This window comes from Peromyscus maniculatus, chromosome 4 (assembly GCF_049852395.1).
Source record: "Peromyscus maniculatus bairdii isolate BWxNUB_F1_BW_parent chromosome 4, HU_Pman_BW_mat_3.1, whole genome shotgun sequence".
NCBI lineage: Eukaryota > Metazoa > Chordata > Mammalia > Rodentia > Cricetidae > Peromyscus > Peromyscus maniculatus.
This window is the reverse complement of record NC_134855.1, coordinates 142,597,821-142,617,061: the sequence shown is the minus strand read 5'-3', so window position 1 is coordinate 142,617,061 and position 19,241 is coordinate 142,597,821. Positions and strand designations below refer to the sequence as shown.

Below are 19,241 nucleotides of genomic sequence, written 5' to 3'. Positions count from 1 at the left end.
GGTCGATGTGTCTGTCAATTGCAGGGTGGGCGGGTCTGCATCTACCTTACGATTGGAGAATATTTGTGCCACTTTGGGAGTTCTGCCTGTGATTGGGTAAATCAGCAAGGGGGCGGAGCCTTGGGGCTGAATAATAAGGGATGAGTGTCATTTCCCTTCTGACACAGAGCAGAGTCGCCCCCAGGTTGCTGTTGCCGGTGTCTTCTCCGGCTCCTCCGGAGCTCCCTATAGGCCACCCAGTCGGGCCCCCCAGCTGGGCCCATGCCAGCCGGTGCCCAGTGACCTGTGACCCCTGGCGTGATTCTGGGCTGTGGTGAGGGCCAGTCCCCGGCCATGGAGCTAGGCAGCTGCTTTAAGACCTACGAGGACTTCAAGGAGTGTTTCAGCGCCTACAAAAAGGAGACCAGGTGCTCCTTCATTGTCAGGGACTGCATCTCCGTCCGCTTCCACAACCTCAACCACGGCACCTCCTTCCGCGAGGATATCCTGTAAGGGCGGGGCAGGAGGGTGGGGAGGAGGGCTTCCTGGAGGAGGAGGGCGTGCATGGGGCCACGCTGCCTGGGGCCACGCTACCTAGGGCCACTCGGCAGGACATCTGCGGCATGCCTGCTGAAAAGCGAGGGAAACCTCACCGGCGTGGCCCCGTGCCACCAGGTGCATTTGCTTCCCACTCCTTCATTCACAAGGTTTTCTGGAATTCGCAGTAACTGCATTTTTTTGTTGGGTTTTTTTTTTTTTGGTTGTTGTTTGTTTGTTTTATTTGTCCGCTTGCTTATTGAGAGCATTTATCTCAAGCTCAGAGCTTGTTGAGGAATGGATCCAAACGCCTCGGTAATTTCCTCCATTAGTCCCTTCTTTACAAAGCAGTAATGTGCTCATCCGTTGGTTGGTTCGCTCTTCCGTTGATTCATTTTGCAAGTGACTCTTGAGCTCCCGATACAACCGTTTCCAAACACCTTTCCGACCAGGGCCGTCTCTCCCTTTTACACCTGCTTTGCCCTGCAGGGGTGTGTGCCAGAATCTATGGGTAGCTGTTCTTAAACTCATTTGGCTTTATGAACTAAAGGCTGTTGAAAGCTCAAGTGGTTTGGGGGCTCAAGTGAAACACTATAAATGTAGCTTTTAGTTTTACTTAGAAAAAGAATGATAAGGTATATAATCCCAGTGCTTGAGAGGCTGAGGCAGAAGGATCATGAATTTAAGGCAAATAAATCAGTTTTTTAAAAATACAGGACAAAATGAGAAGCAGGCCCCAACTAGTCCACTTAGCTAATGACTCTTGTGACAATGAAGGCCAGAATTCTGTCGAGAAATCCAATCAATTTGACAGTCAATTCAAGTATTAATTACAACATAGGGACCAACTCCGAGTCAAAGAACGCCGGAATCGGAGATCAGGATTGAGCTATTTGGACAGCACTTCCCAGGCCAAGGAGCCGGACTGTGTTCTGGCTCTCCTGAAGTCCAGGGCCATTCCTGGCTACACGTAAAGATGAGTAAGTGCCACTAAGGAGTTAAAGATGAGATGGACTTGGACTAGGCAACTAGTAAGGATCAAAATACTAAAATAAACAAACGGGGCTCAGTGGTTAAGAGGACTTACTGCTCTTGCAGAGGAGGACTCAGGTTCGGTCCCCAGTGCCCACAGGGCAGATTACCAGCACCTTTAACTCCAGTTCTAGGGGCTCCAGTGCCCTCTTCTGGTCTTCAAGGGCTCCTGAATGCACATGATACACACATACACACTCAGGCACACACTCAGGCACACATGCACACACACATACATATTAAATAAATGCATGTGGTGTGGTGGTGAATGCCTTTAGGTCCCAGCACTTGGGAGGCAGAGGCAGGCCTCTGCCTGTGAGTACAAGGCCAGTCTTCTGGTCTAAGTAGTGAATTCAGGGCAGCCAAGGACTACATAGTAAGAACCTATCTCAAAAAATCAAAAATAAATGAAAAGAAAATAAAAGTCTACCAAACAAATATACTTTTTTTGGTTTGGTTTGGTTTTGGATACAAGCCCTTTCTGTATAGCCTGGGTAACCTCAAACTCATGGCAATTCTCCTATCTTAGATTCCCAAGTGCTGGGATTATGGACATGAACCACCATGTCTGACTGGGACTTTTTGCCTTGTCATTGTTCCCTACCCAATGCAATAAAACTATTTACACAGGATTTACATCGTGTTAGATATTATAATCTAGAGATGATATAAAGTATATAGGAGACTATATGCAAACACTGTCCTATGTTGTATGAGATACTTGAAGAGCTGCATATTGTGGGATCTGGAAACCATGACTCTATGTGGTAATTGCCTTCAAAAAGATATTTAGGGGCTGGAGAGATGGCTCATCAGTTAAGAGCACTGACTGCTCTTCCAGAGGTTCTGAGTTCAATTCCCAGTACCACATGGCAGCTCACAACTGTCTGTAACTCCAGTTTCAGGGCACCTGACACCCTCACACAGACTGCATGCAGGCAAAACACCAATGCACATAAAATAAAAATAAATAAATAAAAAGGTGGGTGTGGTAGCTCTGCCTGTAATCCCAGCACTCAAGAGGATGAGGCAGGAGGATTAAGTAACAGATGCTGGAAAATCAGGCAAGGCTTCTCACTGAAATGAGTGTTTTTGCCTGGGCCTGTGAATTAATAGAGGCCAAGAATAGGAGATCCGTGGTGAATTACTCCGGAGGAGTTTGATGAGACGTGCCAATGGGAGTGAGCACAGATTGTAAAAAAGAAGGATGCTGGAGAAACTGTGGGCTGCCGGCTTGGCAGAAGGTGAGGCCAGTTGCAATCTGTCAGCAAGAGCATTCTTGACTGAGATACCTGGACTCCATGCTGTGTGGTGGTACCCTGCCTAGCCCCCCTGCAGGCAGGTCATCCAGCATGGCAGATGCTGTGCTGTCCAGCATAGCAGGCCTTAATAATTCTTGTGTTAACGACTTATCAAGTGACAATCATGATTTAGGGAAATGGGTGCTGCGGGAATTTAGTTTTCTGCTTGCTGCTCCAAAAAAATTTATGAGTTTAGGGTGTTGCGGGATATTTGATCACACCGTGAACCCCCGAGATTGCATTATTTACTGGGAAAACTGGTTTCTGGTTGTGGTGTGGCTCAGCCCTAGCATATACCTTTAATCCAAGAGCTTTCTGCTTGAATATTGTCAACAGGATTAAGTAAAATCAACCATAGGTCAAGAGGCGGAGCACACAACCAATTGACAGGAAAAAAAAAACCATAAAGAGTAAGAGGAAGTCAGGAGGGTGGAGAGAGATGCACAGGAAGTAGAAGGGGGGACATCCAGTTGGAGGTGTTTTGTTTCAGATGGCAAAGGAGAACACTCTTTAGGATGATGCTGGAAGAGGAAGCAGCTGCTTTCTCGGCCTCTCTGAGCTAGCAGGTTTTCACCCCAGCATCTGGCTCCCAAGTCTTTATTGATAGGATAGAATGATAGAGCCTTAGTTAAAAACAACATTAGGGGTTTATTTTAATCTTAAATAACTGGGTTTCTCTGTATAACAGCCCTGGCTGTCCTGGAACTTACTCTGTAGACCAGGCTGGCCTTGAACTCACCCGCCTCTGCCTCGGCTCTTAATCTTAAAATTTTAAAGACTCATTTTTATTTATATTTATGTGTGTGTAGAGACATTGGATCCTCTGGAATTGTGGTTATAGTCAGCTGAGAACTACCTGATGTGTATACTGGGGACTGATGTCAGGTCCTCTGGAAGAGCAGCAAGTATTCTTAATTGCTGAGCCATTTCTCCAGCCCCAGGTTTTGTGGTTTAAAACGTAAATAGGGGCTAGGGAAGTGGTTCAGTCAGTAAAATGTCTGCCACACAAATATAGGGAACCGAGTTCAGATGCCCAGTTCTGTGTAGAGGCCGGGCACTGCTGTGTGCTCCTGTAAGCCCAGGGCTCTCTGGCTAGCTAATCTAGCTAAATCTGTGAGCTGAATCAGTGAGAGACCCTATCTCAGAAAATAAGGTAGATGCCAAGAGGTGGTGGTACACTCAGGAGGCAGAGGCAGACAGATCTCTGTGAGTTCGAGGCCAGCCTGGTCTACGGAGCAAGATCCAGGACAGCCAGGACTGTTACACAGAGAAACCCCATCTTGGGGGAAAAAAGGAAGGTAGAAAGGTGAGGCATAGTGGCCCACACCTTTAATCTCAGCACTCCAGAGACAGAGGCAAGCAGATCTCTGTAAGTTTGAGGCAGCCAGTTTACATATTAAGTTGCTGCAGACTAGCCGGGCAGTGGTGGCGCACGCCTTTAATCCCAGCACTCGGGAGGCAGAGTCAGGCAGATCTCTGTGAGTTCGAGGCCAGCCTGGGCTACCAAGTGAGCTCCAGGAAAGACGCAAAGCTACGCAGAGAAACCCTGTCTCGAGAGAAAAAAAAAAACTTAAGTTGCTGCAGACCAGTCAGGGTATGTCGAGGAGCAATAGAGGAAGATACCCAGTGTTGACCTCTGGCCTCCAAACACATGCACATTCATGTGTGTGCACATGTGTACACACCCTCCTGTCCCTGCCTCCCAGTCTGCTCTCCTCTTTGAAGACCTGATTGCCTGAACTGGGCATGCTTCAGAAGATGTCAAAAGGAGGGCAGCTATGAGGGCTGCAGTGATGATGACCCGGAAGAGGAATATAGCACGCCAAAGCACTCTCCTCCTAAAGTGGGTGTGAGCCAGGGGGTGTCTGAGACTTGTGCACACAAAGCAAGTGATAGAAAGGTGGGAGCAGGGAGAAGGGTAGGAGCTGCAGAGTTCAGAAAGGGTGAGTGTTAAGCTGGACCTCACTTGCACCAGCTTGTGGTGTTTTAACTACTGGCTGTAGAGACTGTCTAATGTCACTTCTCCTTCCATCAACACACTTGTATTTACCCCTGGCCGGGCATTCCCGCAGGGCACTGTAGGCTGTGCCCCTGAGGATGGTATTGGACTAAGAATTCAGGAGCACCACTGACCTTCACCCTCAGCAGAGACAAAAGGGTGGGTTTTTGTTTGGTTTTTGAGGCAGGCTCTCACCCTTATGCCAGCCTGGCGTTGAACGAGCGGTGATTCTTTACCTGCTTCCAAGGACTGAAATTGCAAATGTGAGTCCACCTTGTCTGGCTAGAACAGTCTGTCTGTCTGCTTGTTTGTTTGGAAGCAGATCCTCCTGCCTCTTCCCACACCATGCCTGGCTCCACTGGACGTTGAATGTTCTTTGTTTTTTTGAGGCAAGGTCTCTCTCTGTAGAGAGACCTGGAACTTGCTATGTAGATCAGGCTGGCCTCGAACTTATTGAGATCCACCCGCCTCTGCCTCCTGAGTGCTGGGATTAAAGGCGTGCGCCACCACACCAGGCTCTATGGAATGTTTTGGATCGTGTATGGCAAACCGACTCTGTGTAGAACCCACTGTTTGTGTTGGAGGAATTGGAGGGCGGGTAGTAGAAAATGTTTTTAGGAAATAATTTAACAGGTGTTTTCACAGCCAAGTATATACCCTTAACGGAGAGATGATTTTAATAATAAACAACTTATACAAGTATATTCACACGAATTTCCTTACTAAATGGAGTAAAAGCAGCAAGCTGATTTAAAGAAAATATTTGGGGGCTGGAAAATGGCTCGGTGGCTAAGAGCACTGGCTGCTCTTCAAGAGGATCTAGGTTCAATTTCCACCCCCACATGGTGGCTAACAACTGCCTGTAACTCCAGTTCCAGGGCATCTGATTCCCTTTTCTGCATAGGCACTACATGCCTGTGGTGCACAGACATATGTGCAAACAAAACACTCATACACATAAAATAAATAATTCAAAATTTCTATTTGAAGCCAGGCGTCTCTGGCTCACACCTTTAATCCCAGCACTCGAGAGGCAGAGCTGGGCAGGTCTCTGTGAGTTTGAGGCCAACCTGGTCTACAGAACAAGATCCAGGACAGGCACCAAAACTACATGGAGAAACCCTGTCTTGAAAAACCAAAAAGATAAAATTTCTATTTGAAAATAGTCGTGTAGATGTTATATGGATAGCAATGGCAGGTATACACCCAGGAAGTTAGCAATTCAGGATCAGGAAAAGCTGACATATGGGTTAAAGGTTGAGAACTCTGGAATCAGCTGGCCTTTGCCCTTGACCTCCATGGCTAAGTCTTAGCGTTTATAAAATGAGGAGTTGGGGCTGGAGAGGTGCCTCCACCTCAGCTCAGAGCAGTTGCTGCTCTTGGAAGAGGACTCAAATTGGGTTTTCAGCGCCCTTGTCAGACAGCTCGCAACTGCTTGTGTCTCCAACTCTGGGGGCATCTGATGCCCTCCGAGGGACGCTGGGGCACTGCACTTAGATGCATGTACATATACAGAGACAGACACATAACTAAAACTAAAAGTAAGTATTTTAAAAAAAAATTGAGGCCAGGAGATGGTGATACATGCCTTTAATCCCAGTACTCCGGAGGCAGAGGCATGCAGGTCTCTGAGTTCAAGGCCAGCCTGGTCTACAGAGCAAGTTTCAGGATAGCCAAGGTTACACAGAAACCCTCTCTCAAAAAAAAAATATTTTTTTAATTTTGTATGTTTACCTGGGTGTATTTCTATGCACCACATGCAGGCAGTGCCCATGAAGACTATAAGAGTGTATTAGATTCCCCTGAAACTAGTTACAACTTTGAACTTCCATGTGGGTGCTGAGAATTGAACCTGAGTCCTCTGGAAGAGCAGCAAGTGCTCTTAACTACTGAGCCATCTCTCTAGTCTTAAATGTAAATATTACAAAAAAAAAAAAAAGAGAGAGAGGTGGGCTGGGGAGTATAGCTGAGAGGTAGAGTGCCTACCTAACATGCACAGCCCTGGGTTTGATACCCAACTCTGGGAAGAATATAATGAGTTAAAAGACAGCCTGGGCTACACAGTAAGATCCTGTCTCAAAAATTGGGGAAGGAGGGAGACGTGGGAAGGCAGGGAGGATGCTCAGTGGTAGAGCTTGTGTCTTCCGTGTGCAAGGTTCTGGGTTTTAATGCCGTCACAACAGAAAGAAGGGAAATGGCGACTATCGTTTATGAGCTGTGGGTCTAGAACACGTGCCTGACTACTCAGCACTGCAGAAAACAAAAATGAGATGGAGACCTTTATTTATGAACGGGCAGGAGGCAGCCTGGGAATGTGGCTCGGGTGACAGGGTGCTTGCTTAGCATGCACAAAGCTCTGCGTTCAGTCTCTAGTCCAGCCTAAACCTAAGTCCAGCGCTTGCGAGGTTAACACAGGAAACTACTGCAAGTTCCAGGCTAGCCTGGGCTACAGTGTAAGACACAGCCTCGGAAACACCAGTAAATGCATATAGAAATAAAATCAGTGTGATACATACATGCACACATATGCATGAAAATGGCATCCCCACTATTTTATACATTAACTAGAAACAAAATATAAAATCAAAACCTGACATGGTGACACATACCTTTAATCCCAGCACCCAAGAGGCCAAAGAAAGAGGATTGTTATAAATTGAAGTCCAGCCTAGGCTAGGCCACATACTGAGATTATGTTTCAAGTGTGTGTGTGTGTGTGTGTGTGTGTGTGTGTGTGTGTGTGTGTGTGTGTGTGTAATTAGAAAATTCTTTTAATTTTTTATTTTTTAATTCTATTTATGTGGAGGTCAGGGGACAACTTTCGGGATATATTTTTCTTCTTCCACCATGTGGGTCCCAGGGATCAAACTCAGGTAGTTTGTTATACCCTGAAACCATCTCACTCTCCAGCTAGAAAATTCTTAAAGGGCTTATTGTGACCAAGAATTTAAGAATGGAGGTGTGATGGCGCACACCTTTAACTCGAGCACTAGGAAGATGGGCAGATCTCTGTGAGTTCAAGGCCAGCCTGGTCTACATAGAGACCTCCAGGCCAACAAGGGCTACACAGTAAAACCCCTTTCTCAAAAAAACAAACAAACCAGGCAGTGGTGGCACACGCCTTTAATCCCAGCACTCGGGAGGCAGAGGCAGGCGGATCTCTGTGAGTTTGAGGCCAGCCTGGGCTACAAAGTGAGTTCCAGGAAAAGGCGCAAAACTACACAGAGAAACCCTGTCTTGAAAAAAAAACCAAAAAAAAAAAAAAAAAACCCAAAACAAAACAAATAAATAAAGACTTCTTCAAGCCCAACTTTGTAAGAACTCCTTACAGGTCATAGAGGCAGTTTGTAGAGGAGAAAACACTTTGAACTTTTCCCTGACTGGTTATCATTTATTAACATTCTTTTTACAGGAAGTAAGGCTGTTTTGTCTTTGTCAGGTTTGGATTGGTTTTGCTTTTGAGATAGGGTTTGGAGCGGGCCTGGAGCTCCATGTGTACAATAAGCTGAACCTGAATCTGAGGGGCGCTCTTCCTCACTCTGCCTGCTCGGGGCTAGGAGTACAAGCACCTGCCACCATGCGGTACAGGAGAGCTGGGTTTTGTTGACAGTGAGTTTCAGAACACCTTGGCCTGTAACAAATTCTGCCCTGATGTTTCCAGTGAGTAGCCTCCATCCTTCAGGCGGTTCATTGGCCTACATAAAGATGCTGCTTATTCTGAAAGGTCAAAGCAGTTCAGGGCATGTGTATACCAGGAAGCAAGACAAAGACCAAATACAAATTTCACAGTCATCACAAACATATCAAAATTTTGGCCGGGCGGTGGTGGTGCACGCCTTTAATCCCAGCACTTGGGAGGCAGAGCCAGGTGAATCTCTGTGAGTTCGAGGCCAGCCTGGGCTACCAAGTGAGTTCTAGGAAAGGCGCAAAGCTACACAGAGAAACCCTGTCTCAAAAAAACAAAAAAAAAAATTTTTTTTTTTGGTTTTTGTCTTTTCCTTCCTTCCTTCCTTCCTTTCTGTTTGTCTGTTTGTTCTAATTTTTTTTGAGACAGGGTTTCTCTGTGTATCCTTGGCTGTCCAGGAACTTGCTCTGTAGACCAGGATGGCCCCAAACTCAGAGATCCTCCTGCCTCTGCCTTCCAAGTGCTGGGGTAAAAGTTGTGTGCCACCACCACCCGTCTTTTATTTTTCCTTAACACCCTATCAAATGAGAGAGTTGAGAAAGTCTGATTATTTTTTTTAATCAACTTTACAGACTGAGCTCTCCTAGCCTCTCTTTTTGAGTGTTCATATTCTTCAGAGTCCTTGATCTACTCTGATGGCTCTCTCCATTGGTGCTCAGTTCAGTAACTACCATTTCACACATTGTGTCCAACATTCCATATCCAAGTTCTCGGCCAGGAGCTTCTCAGACATTATCTCACTGAATCCTTAACACACACCTTTGAACTAGACCATTGTTATCAGGGTGACAAGGCTGTGTCACAAGCAAAAGTCATGACGCAAAAATCTTGCCAGTAAGCCAGGCATGGTGAGACCCACCTTTGATCCCAGCACTTGGCAGGCAGAGACAGCAGATCTCTGTGAGCTCGAGGCCAGCCAGAGCTATACAGTGAGACCCTGTCTCAAAAACAAAACAAAACAAAAATCTTGCCAGTAAATTAATCACTTATAAAATTCGTCTCTGGTTAACTATTCTTTCCTGCTCGGTCCTGCAGTATCCTTGACATCATTGACTACCTAGCTGATGAATAAATGTTAAACATCGAATTAACACAATGCAGATAAAACCATGCAAACTGAAATTGCACGCACAGCTCTCAAAAGCTGATGGACTGGTAAAATCTCTAAAAGTAATGAGGTAAGCCACCAGCCTCCTGAGGTGACAAGTGGAGACTGGAGCCTACAGGAAGACAGGGCGCTTGAAGAGCAGAGGTTTGTATAGCAGGATTCGACCCTAGGAAGCTTGATAAAGGCCAGAAATAGTTTTGTAAAACAAAGCATTAATTGAGAAACATCATAGACTTTGGGGAAGTTGCACCAGGAACAAGAAAATGAAGTTGGTTTTGGTTTTTGTGTCTGTTAGGGTCCTGGAGAATCTCACAAAGAACCACCATACATGTATGCAATCATTATTATCTCAGAGTAAAAGTTCCAGCACACTGGCCACACATGTGACACAAAGACAAAACGATGGCCTCTAGAGAAGCTTGAAGGCTCTTTTATACACAGCTAAAGGAAGTCTGAAGGCAGTGAGGTCTTTCTGTCTAGGATTGGCTTGCACAAGTGGCAATCATATTAGTATGTTCCTGATTGGTTAGGGCTAGGAGCAGGTGGCTAAGGCTATAGTTTGGGGCAAGTCTGGACAAGTCCCAGGCTTTGTCCTCTTGGTTATTGCCTAGAGACACTGTAGGGGCTGGCTCAGGCCTAGTACATGCAGTTGCTCTTGTCCTTGCTGTTGGCGATATTAGTGATTGATTGCCCTTTGATCATGGCTTCCTCAGAAACTGTTCAGTTTCAAGAGGCAGGATCTGAGGCCTAGTTCTTAATTGAGTTATCTGGAGCCTGTCATGCTATTTGCCTGGCCTTCTCAGTTTGAGGGTTTTGGTTTTTAATGTTTGTGTGTGTGAGCATGTGTTGTATAGGTTCCCCATGCCTTTGCGTGTGCCATAGCCAAAAGTCTGCCTTGGATCCCTCTGAACTGGAGTCTGCAACCCATCGGTACTGGGATCTGAACTCTAGCCCCTATAACTAAGCAACAAGCACTCTTCACCCCTAGTTTCTATTGCTATGATAAGACACCATGACCAAAAACTGCTTGCAGGGGGTGGGTGGGGGAGGGGGGGCGGGGCGGTTATTTCACTTACAGTTCCACACCACAGTCTAAAGTCAGACAGGAACTCAAGGCAGGAACTTGGATGCAGGCGCTGATCCAGAGGCCATGGAGGATGCTGCTTATTGGCTTGCTCATCCTGGCTTACTCAGCCTGCTTTCTTATACCATACAGGATCTTATACCTGCCCAGGGGTGGCACTGTTCACAGTAATCAAGAAAATGTACCCCAGGCTTGCCTACAGGCTAATCTTGTGGAGGTATTTTCTCACTTAAGATCCTCTCTTCCTTGCCGGGTGGTGGTGGCACACTCCTTTAATCCCAGCACTCAGGAGGCAGAGCCAGGTGGAGCTCTGTGAGTTTGAGGCCAGCCTGGTCTCTATATCAAGTTCCAGAATCATCAGGGCTACACAGAGAGACTCTGTCTCAAAAATAAAATAAACAAAAATTGCCCTCTCCCCAGATGTAGACAAGTGGACAACAACCCACTAGTACACTGTCTCTCGCCTGCTCCTGTTCTTTTGAGGTAGTTCTCATTCCATAACCCCGGCTAGCTGTGGTCACCCACTGACCTTGAATTTCAAGGATCTTCCTGCCTCTGCCTGCTGAGATTACAAATTTGTGCAAAACACCCAACTCGTCTGTTTGTCTGAGAGAGACAGGATCTTGCCCACAGGCCTCCACCTCCAGCTCTCCTGCTTCACGTTACAGAGTGTTTAAATTACAGGCCTGTATCACTGCCTTGAAATCTTCACTTTTGTGTGTGTATACTTGTTTATATGTTTGTGTACTTGTGTGTGTATGTACTTTTTTATGTGTGTTTGTACACTTATGTGTGTGTGCTTTCTTTTTTTCCTTTTTTTGGTTTTTTGAGACAGGGTTTCTCTGTGTAGTTTTAATGCCTGTCCTGGATCTCGCTCTGTAGACCAGGCTGGCCTCGAACTCACAGAGATCCGCCTGCCTCTGCCTCCTGAGTGCTGGAATTAAAGGCGTGTGCCACTACCGCCCAGCTGTAGCCTCAGTTTTTAAGGTAAATTTCCATTCAGATCCTTTTTTTTTTCTATTAATTTATATGAAATGTCTGCAGTAGTTTTGGGGGGGGGTTGGTTTTGTGTGTCGGGGTGGCGGCTGTGGGTGGGGTGGGGTTGGATTGTTTCTTTGTTTTATGTACTACATAGCCCAAACTGGCCCTGACAGTCCTCCTGCTTCAGTCTCCTGAGTGCTGGAAATAGTCACGTGCTACTTCACCCAGTTTATTGGATCCTTTTGTCCTCAATTAACTAACAAGTCTAACTGAAAATGGTTTATGAGTTGCTAGTCCGTAGCTCAGAGTGAGCCTCCAAATGTGGTCGTGTCACTGGCCACGCTTCTTGGGTCTTTCCACTCTATGTGCTCGAGCTTGTTGTATTCGGGACAGCTCCCCATGTGACACAAATACAGACGTGATGTCCAAACACTTCCTTGGTTTCCTGCAGATTTCCTAGCATGGCTCTTTCTCCATCATTGGGCAAGTGTTCATGCCCAGTTCTCACAAGATTACCTTAATTGGCTTAGGGAGCACCAGCTACTCCAAGCATGGAGTTGTGCTGGGGAGGGATGGCAGCCTGGGTAAAACTGGCTCTGTTTGTCAGGAGGGCAGCAGGATGGAGAGCTGATAAGGGACAGTTGGAGGCTAGTTACATCTGTGGTTGTCCCTCAGTGTCAGGGGGTGGGTTCCAGGATGCCCCCCCCCCCAGACATCAAAATCCCGGGATGCTCAAACCTCTTCTATAACATGGCATCGTACCTACGTATGCCCCATACCCTTCCTACTTTGGTTTCTCGATTACTTCCAATACTGAATACCGTGTAAACAGTCATTACAGTGTATTGTTTGGTGACTGAGGACAAGGGAAGTGTTTGTGTATATTCAGTACGAGCACAGTTTGTTTTGCTTCTTGTTTTGGGCTGTACTGGGAATTAAACCAAGGGTGTCACACAACCGGGGTAAGGCTAGCGTCCAACATGTCGGCCTTTCTACCTCACTTTCCCAAGGGCTGGGATTACAGCCATGAGCTTCCACACCCAGCTTAACTGAGTTTTAGGTACTGGTGTACTGCTAGTGTGGTGGGAGGGTGGGGCACACGTGTGTATAGATCAAAGGACGACTTTGTGAGGTCTGTTCTCTCCACCTTCTGGTGGGATCAAACTCAGGTCTCTGGACACCTTTACTTGTTCAGCCATCTCGCCCTGTTTAGAGATCTGTCTGCAAGAAGATGGTTGAACCTAACCAGTGTGGTAAGGGTCAAATGAGGAAGATAAAAAGGGAACTCAGAGACAGGAATATTTTTTAAAGAATATAGGTTAAGTAGTTAGACTACAGACACGCAAACTTGGCTTAAACCTCAGATGTGCTAGTGTGCTGGAAGAGTGAACCCTAGATTCTTATCCTTCAGCCTGTCTCCCTCTGTAAAATGGAGATGACACTAGAATTTTTTTTAAGATTTATTTATTATGAATACAGTGTTCTGCCTGCATGTCTGCCTGCAGGCCAGAAGAGGGCACCAGATCTCATTTTTAGATTTTTGCGAGCCACCATGTGGGGAATTGAACTCAGGACCTCTGGAAGAGCAGCCAGTGCTCTTAACCTCTGAGCCATCTCTCCAGCCCGACACTAGAATTCTTGCTAGTGTAAAGTGAGACATTAGGGCCTCAGCGCTGCCTGGCACATAATCTCCAGTGCATGGAGTGGAGGTAGGAAAACGTTGCAAAGACTTGTTCACCGAGTAGATACAGGCTGGAGTCGGGTAGCAGAATACCTGCCTGGCTGGTCACGGCTGTGGGTTTGAACCCTAGCATAACAGAAGAGGAAGGGAGGGAGAAAGATGCTGGGCAGGGTGGTACCTGAACTCCCAGCACTTGGTAAGCTAAGGCAGGAAGATGGCCATGAAGTGAGACCCTGTTCCCCACAACACCACTCCCCCAAAAAATGGAAGCAAGGAAAGGAGGGAAACTGGATATGAAGGAAGGATTAACAGAAGCCCAGGACTCCACCCTGGCTGGCTGCAGATGCTAATAGAGCCAAGAGTAGTGAAAAGAGCTTTGTGGTTGGCCGTGGCTCCCCAAAACCATCACTGAATACATGGCAAGTCAATATCATCTGATGACTAGAGGTGGGCTGAGACACTGAGCTAGCAGAAGGGTAGAGCCAGCTTTCTAGAAAAGATGGTGGCTGCATGTATCCCAAATGATGAATACACGTTGGTATGAAGGGTAGGAGGGTCATTCAAAGAAAGGCACAAGCATAAGCAGCATGGGGCTGGAGAGATGGCTCAGCAGTTAGGAGCACTGGCTGCCCTTCCAGAGGTCCTGAGTTCAACTCCCAGCAACCACATGGTGGCTGACAACCATCCATAATGAGATCTGGTGCCCTCTTCTGGCTTGCAGGCACACATGCAGGCAGAACACTGTATACATAATAAATAAATCTTAAAAAATCCATAAGCAACTGCCAGGAGGCAGTTCATAGTGAACAGAGGAAGCTGTGGGCGGCGGTTTGTCATTCCAAGACACAAACCAGGTGGAGAACGGTGGAAACCATGATTCAGTGGTGCTCACTTGCTGGCCTTGCCATTCTACTGGACTGCTCCAAGCCCTTCCCGACCTAAACTAGAGATGGCGCCACCCCTGCACTGTGCTCACAACAGATGCAGACATTCTCGGCCCCGGGCCCCTCCACCCTGTTATCATAAGACTGACATGTCCTGTTTTCCTCAACTTGCCCCACAGGGTGGGCAAACTGGACCAGCTGGATAGGAGTGTTTGGAAAAGTGAGGTGGAGCTCCCAGGCTGTGCCTGTCATACCAGAGGCTGAGCTTTGCCCCTCTCCCTGGGTTTTTCAGCTGGGCCACTCCCAGAGGAGGCAGGGGTGTGACCCATCCCACCCACTGGTGGTCCGTGATTCATTCACCTATGATATCACTAATAAGCATCTGCTGAAGGAGCAGCATTGTGTTTGGAGCTAGGAATACTCTGAGGAATGATTTAGTCCTGGCACTTGGAGACATTCCCACTAAATGTTCTCCTGCATGGGAACTGTAAAAGCAGCTAACTTTAGCTCTAACATAAACAAAAGGCCAAGGCAGGCTCTGGGCTAAATGTTTTATCTGTGGTTCATTGAGTCTTATGATAACCCTAATGAGGTTGTCTCATTTTATAATGGGCATACTGTATCCACAGAGGTGAAGGGACTTGCCCAAGGTCAAGCAGCTTCCCAGTGACAGCCAGGATGCAAAGGACTCAACTCAAATTGGCCTTCAGTGTCCCCTCTCTCCTCTAGTTGTATTGATACCTACAGGTCTATAAGCAGATTCAGGATTAACTACTGTAGCGTGGGGTCATCCATAAAGGCTGAGAAGAGAAGAGAAGATTTGATTGGGCCTTGAACTCAAGAGTTGAATAGAAATAAGAAAGAAAGAGCAAATAATTTGATAACCATCCCCTTGGAATAATCCATTTCCACCTAAAGTGCTAAGGCTCCAGGGGTGGGGACTTTCTTAGATAGTTCAGACTCTCCATCATAGACCAAAACATAAGCAACTCAGGGTGTGAATGTTTCTCTTTACAGGAACGACCAGAAATGTTCTCTTCTACAGATAGGCCCAGCACATGCTCTTCCGGGGCACTCTGAAGAGCTCAGTGGACAGCACCGGTCCTCAGAAAGCTGCTGTCGAGGAGAGTCAGGCAGTCGTGTCCCAGATGAATGAGGAGGACTTTTGGGTTTTTTTGTTTTAAGACAAGGCCTTGCCACATAGCTAGCCCTATCTGCCCTGGAGCTTCCAGCCTTTCTGCCATAGCCTTCCAGGCTAGCATCATAGGCCTGGGGTTGTTTCAAGGAGGAGGAACTAGCCAGGCACTCTGTCGCTGTGTCAGCTTCTCCTTCCGTCCCACCTCAGACTGGGTTGTTGGCAGCCACAAATGGCTGCAGGCAGAATGAAAACAAAGGGGCCTTTAGGCCTAGTACAGTAAATAGCTCACCTCTGTAACGCTTCACCAGGAAGGTTGCAGCAAGTTCAAGGCCAGCCTGGACTATATATCATGAGTTCCATGCCCGTCCCCAAACTAAAAACCACAAACAAATAAGCTGGCCTTAGAACTGTATGGAGGAAATGGAGGGGTGTTGTGATGAGATAGTCTTGAGGAAGGGAGCTGAAAACGTTGGGGCCAGGGAGTTACTGTAAATTTTTCTTCCTTACATTCCAGGCTACCTTGTGGTCTCTGGGAAACATTGGTCAGTGTAAATGGCTACCAGGTCTTATCTTGTAAGAGAGGGGCAGCCAACACCTTTCTCATTGTCACCTCTACCTTCCCTAGATATGTGCAGGTGAAATTTGTCTGTATTCGGACGCAGTCAAACAGGAAGAGAACACGGAAGGTGGACAGGTGCCCAGCATACTTGCTCCTGCAGTACAACGAGAGCCTAGATAGGCTGTTTATCAGCGAACTGAATACCCAGCATATACATGTTGACTCTAACACTGCTGGGGGAGCCCCTACTAGCAAACTGCAGAAGGCAGTGTGTCTGCATAAACTCCAGCCGTTGCCGCTCAGCATCAAGCAAGACCTTGATGCGGCAGAGACGCTCCCAGTAGAACCGCCATCTCTCTGCCTGGATCAGACGCACCTGCCCGCAAACCCAAAGCAGGAGGCCATCAGTCCCTCCGATCTGGCCAAGATAGCAAAGGTGATGAAAAACTTCCTTACAGTGGATGAGGGTTCAATGGCTTCCTTCAGCGTAGGTACCAGTCAAGACCTGGACCGGCTCAGCTTCCAGAGCAGCAAGATGAGCGACTTGTTCACCCGATTCCCAGAGAATCTCTTGCTGCACCGGGTGGAGAATAGCCAGGGCCATATTCTGTATGCTTTCTTGGTGGAAAACAAGGAGCGAGAGAGTCGAGTGGTACATTTTGCTGTGCTCAAGGCTGAGACAGACCCCTCTGTGGCCAAGATGCTTAATATCTTTACAGAATTCAACTCTGACTGGCCCAAGGTCAAGGTGGTCTTTGTGGACCCTTCATTCCCTTACCGAGCTATTCTTCAGGAGATCTTCCCCGCTGCCCGCATTCTCCTTTCTATCTATCATACAACTCGGCTCCTGGAGAAGAAGTTACATCAAAGCTCTGCAAATGCATCCTTTAAAAGGCTCATGAAGGAAGCCCTGCGGGAGGCCGTCTTTGTCTCTTCTGATACAAGCCTGAAAAAACTCTGTCAGATGTCCCAAGCCCTGCTGGATGAGGAACTCTTCATGTTCCTCCAGGCCCATTGGTTCTCCTGTGAACTTCTCTGGTACATGCATGTGAGGAAGGGCCTGCATGCATGTAACACCTACATGGACAGCTTGGACATAGTCACCAGCAAGGTGTCAAGCCTCTTTCGGGAGCAGCGGTCCCTCCTGGACTGCATCCTTCACTTTGTGGATTACATAGACTTCTTTAATACCAAAGGTCTGAAGAGCTTGCCCACCAACTCTCCCAAGTTAAAAAGAACTCTGCTCCCAAGCACGCCCCCGAGGCCCAAGAAGCCTTTTAGAATTTGTGCAGGGAATGTCCCCAGGCTCCCTGTGGAAGAGGCAAAGCCAGATTCACAGCAGTCTCAACCACTACAGCCCCAGGAACAACCCTGCAAAGGTGGCATGCTGGACATTTTGCACCAAAGTGGCTCTGAACTAGCCTACAAGCTGTGCCACAATGAGTGGGAGGTGGTTCAGAACTCCACCCACCTGGTGGACGTGGCCGGCTCCTCCGTGGCGGTTAAGCTGCTGGAGGACTCGCACCAGGTGAGCAAGGATGGCTGCAGCTGCAGCTGTTCCTTCCAGCAGTGCTACCATCTGCCCTGCAGGCACATTCTGGCCCTGTTGCATACCAGCCAGCAGCCCGTAGGGGAAGCCATGGTGGGCTGCCGGTGGCAGAAGAAGTACCAGCACCTCCTGGGGCCCAATGGGGAGCTTCAGGACCGCGGCATAATCCCGAACACAGACCAGCCGGAAGCGCAAGGTCAGAACCACAGGATTCAGGACCTAAGCAGGGAGCTGGCAAACCTGCTGATGCAGACTGAGGGCCCAGAGCTGGAGGAGCGCTGTTCCACCCTGCGCAAGATTGTGGACATCTGGGCTGACCCCTGCCAGCTACCCGAGTCCAGTCAGCAGCCGGTGGACTTCAAAGATGTGGGGTGCCTCCCTTTCCTCTGGGGAAAGCTGGAGGAAGGGGACAGCCTTTCTCTTGCTGAAGCCATGGTTCAGGACTGAAGCGTTTGTACTAGTACACTGCGTCTCAAAACCTTGGAAGTTTGAGGGTTCAAAGCGGGCGGGTCACACTGTAGGGCAGTATTTTAATCAAGTGTCTTCCCAGGAAAGGGCTAAGAAGATCTTAAAGCGGAGGGATGGGGACGCCTCTGTGTCAGTCCTTTGACCTGCCCCTTTTCCGGCCTGCCTTTGACATGCTGTAGACAGCTCATTCATCGTTCAAAGCCAAAGTTATTCCACACTGAAAGGTCATGCCCCTTCCTCCCCAGCCCCAGAGGTCGAATTGCTTTGACCCTACAGAGATGAACCCTTGCCCAGGATAGGATAAAACAAAGTGAGCTTTGTTTTCTGAGACGGAGGGGAGGAGGGTGGCCCTTGACTGTCGCTGCTCTTCAGAAAATACCTGTGATGTATTTTTATTCACATTAATAAAGTGACTTTGTTTTTGTTTCACTTTTGTGTTTTTTGAGGCAGGGTCTCATGTAGCCCAGGCTGGCTTCAAACGTCCTCATTCTCGAGGAAACTTGAGTATTCCCTAATGGGGTGTGGTGCCAAGTGGGACCTGGCGTTTCAGAGTTAGCAATGTAGTACCACTTTGCCCTCTTCCTACCCGCTAAGGCTGCAACAGTGATGTTAGGGTGCCTTGTTCATTCTGTTCAGGAAAGGGACCACAAGACCGGGAGGGAGGAGACCCAAATCCTAGATTTTACTTCGAGCCACACTTCTGGGACGCTGTTGGCAAATTCCTAACTTAAATTGTTTTATTTTTGAGAAAGGCCTAGCCTGGAACTTGATAAGTAGTCCAGGCTGGCTTCTGCTTCCTGAGCGCGAGCGCGGGTGGGGGTGGGGGGGATTAAAGGCGTGTACTACCACACCCAGCTTTTTAAGACTTGGTCTTACTAGGTTTCCTAGGCTAGCTTCAAACTCTCGATCCTTAAAGAGCTGGAATTACAGGCCTCAGTTTCTCCACGAGGCGGAGAACGGAGTACGACCTTTGCACCTCCTCCCATCCATCTGTCTCCTCGGAGCTCGACAGCTCCGTACCCAACAAACAAAAAGGTTCCCTTATAAAACAGGGCTTTTTATTTTCCGTTTTGACCTTTGAAAGGTGCGGTTTTTCCAACCCCCTTAGACCGAAGGGAGGTTCCGCCCTAGGGCCGCCGGTTCCCGGAGCGAACATCCTTCCACAGGCTCTCATTGGCTACCTCCGGCCGAGCCCCCGTAACCCTGGCAACAGCGCCCGCCCAGGAGCTGCCAGTCCAGGATTGGTCCGTAGCTCC

The 19,241-nt window shown here is 47.9% G+C and overlaps 1 protein-coding gene across 1 annotated transcript; it reads left to right on the top strand.

Annotated features, from left to right (window-relative positions):
* The first annotated feature begins 114 nt into the window (after positions 1-114).
* Positions 115-18,414, top strand: Zswim3 (zinc finger SWIM-type containing 3). The gene is made up of 2 exons (XM_006970980.4): positions 115-488; positions 16,035-18,414. The coding sequence occupies exons 1-2, from the start codon at positions 334-336 to the stop codon at positions 17,962-17,964; spliced, it is 2,085 nt and encodes a 694-aa protein (XP_006971042.1). The 5' UTR covers positions 115-333; the 3' UTR covers positions 17,965-18,414.
* The last annotated feature ends 827 nt before the right edge of the window (positions 18,415-19,241 follow it).

What these genes read in the sequence shown, in the direction of transcription:
- Zswim3 (XM_006970980.4), top strand. Translation starts at nt 334, where the DNA reads ATGGAGCTAGGCAGCTGCTTTAAGACCTACGAGGACTTCAAGGAGTGT. An exon ending in TCCTTCCGCGAGGATATCCT is followed by an intron (nt 489 to 16,034) that starts GTAAGGGCGGGG and finishes TACCTTCCCTAG; the next exon opens with ATATGTGCAGGTGAAATTTG.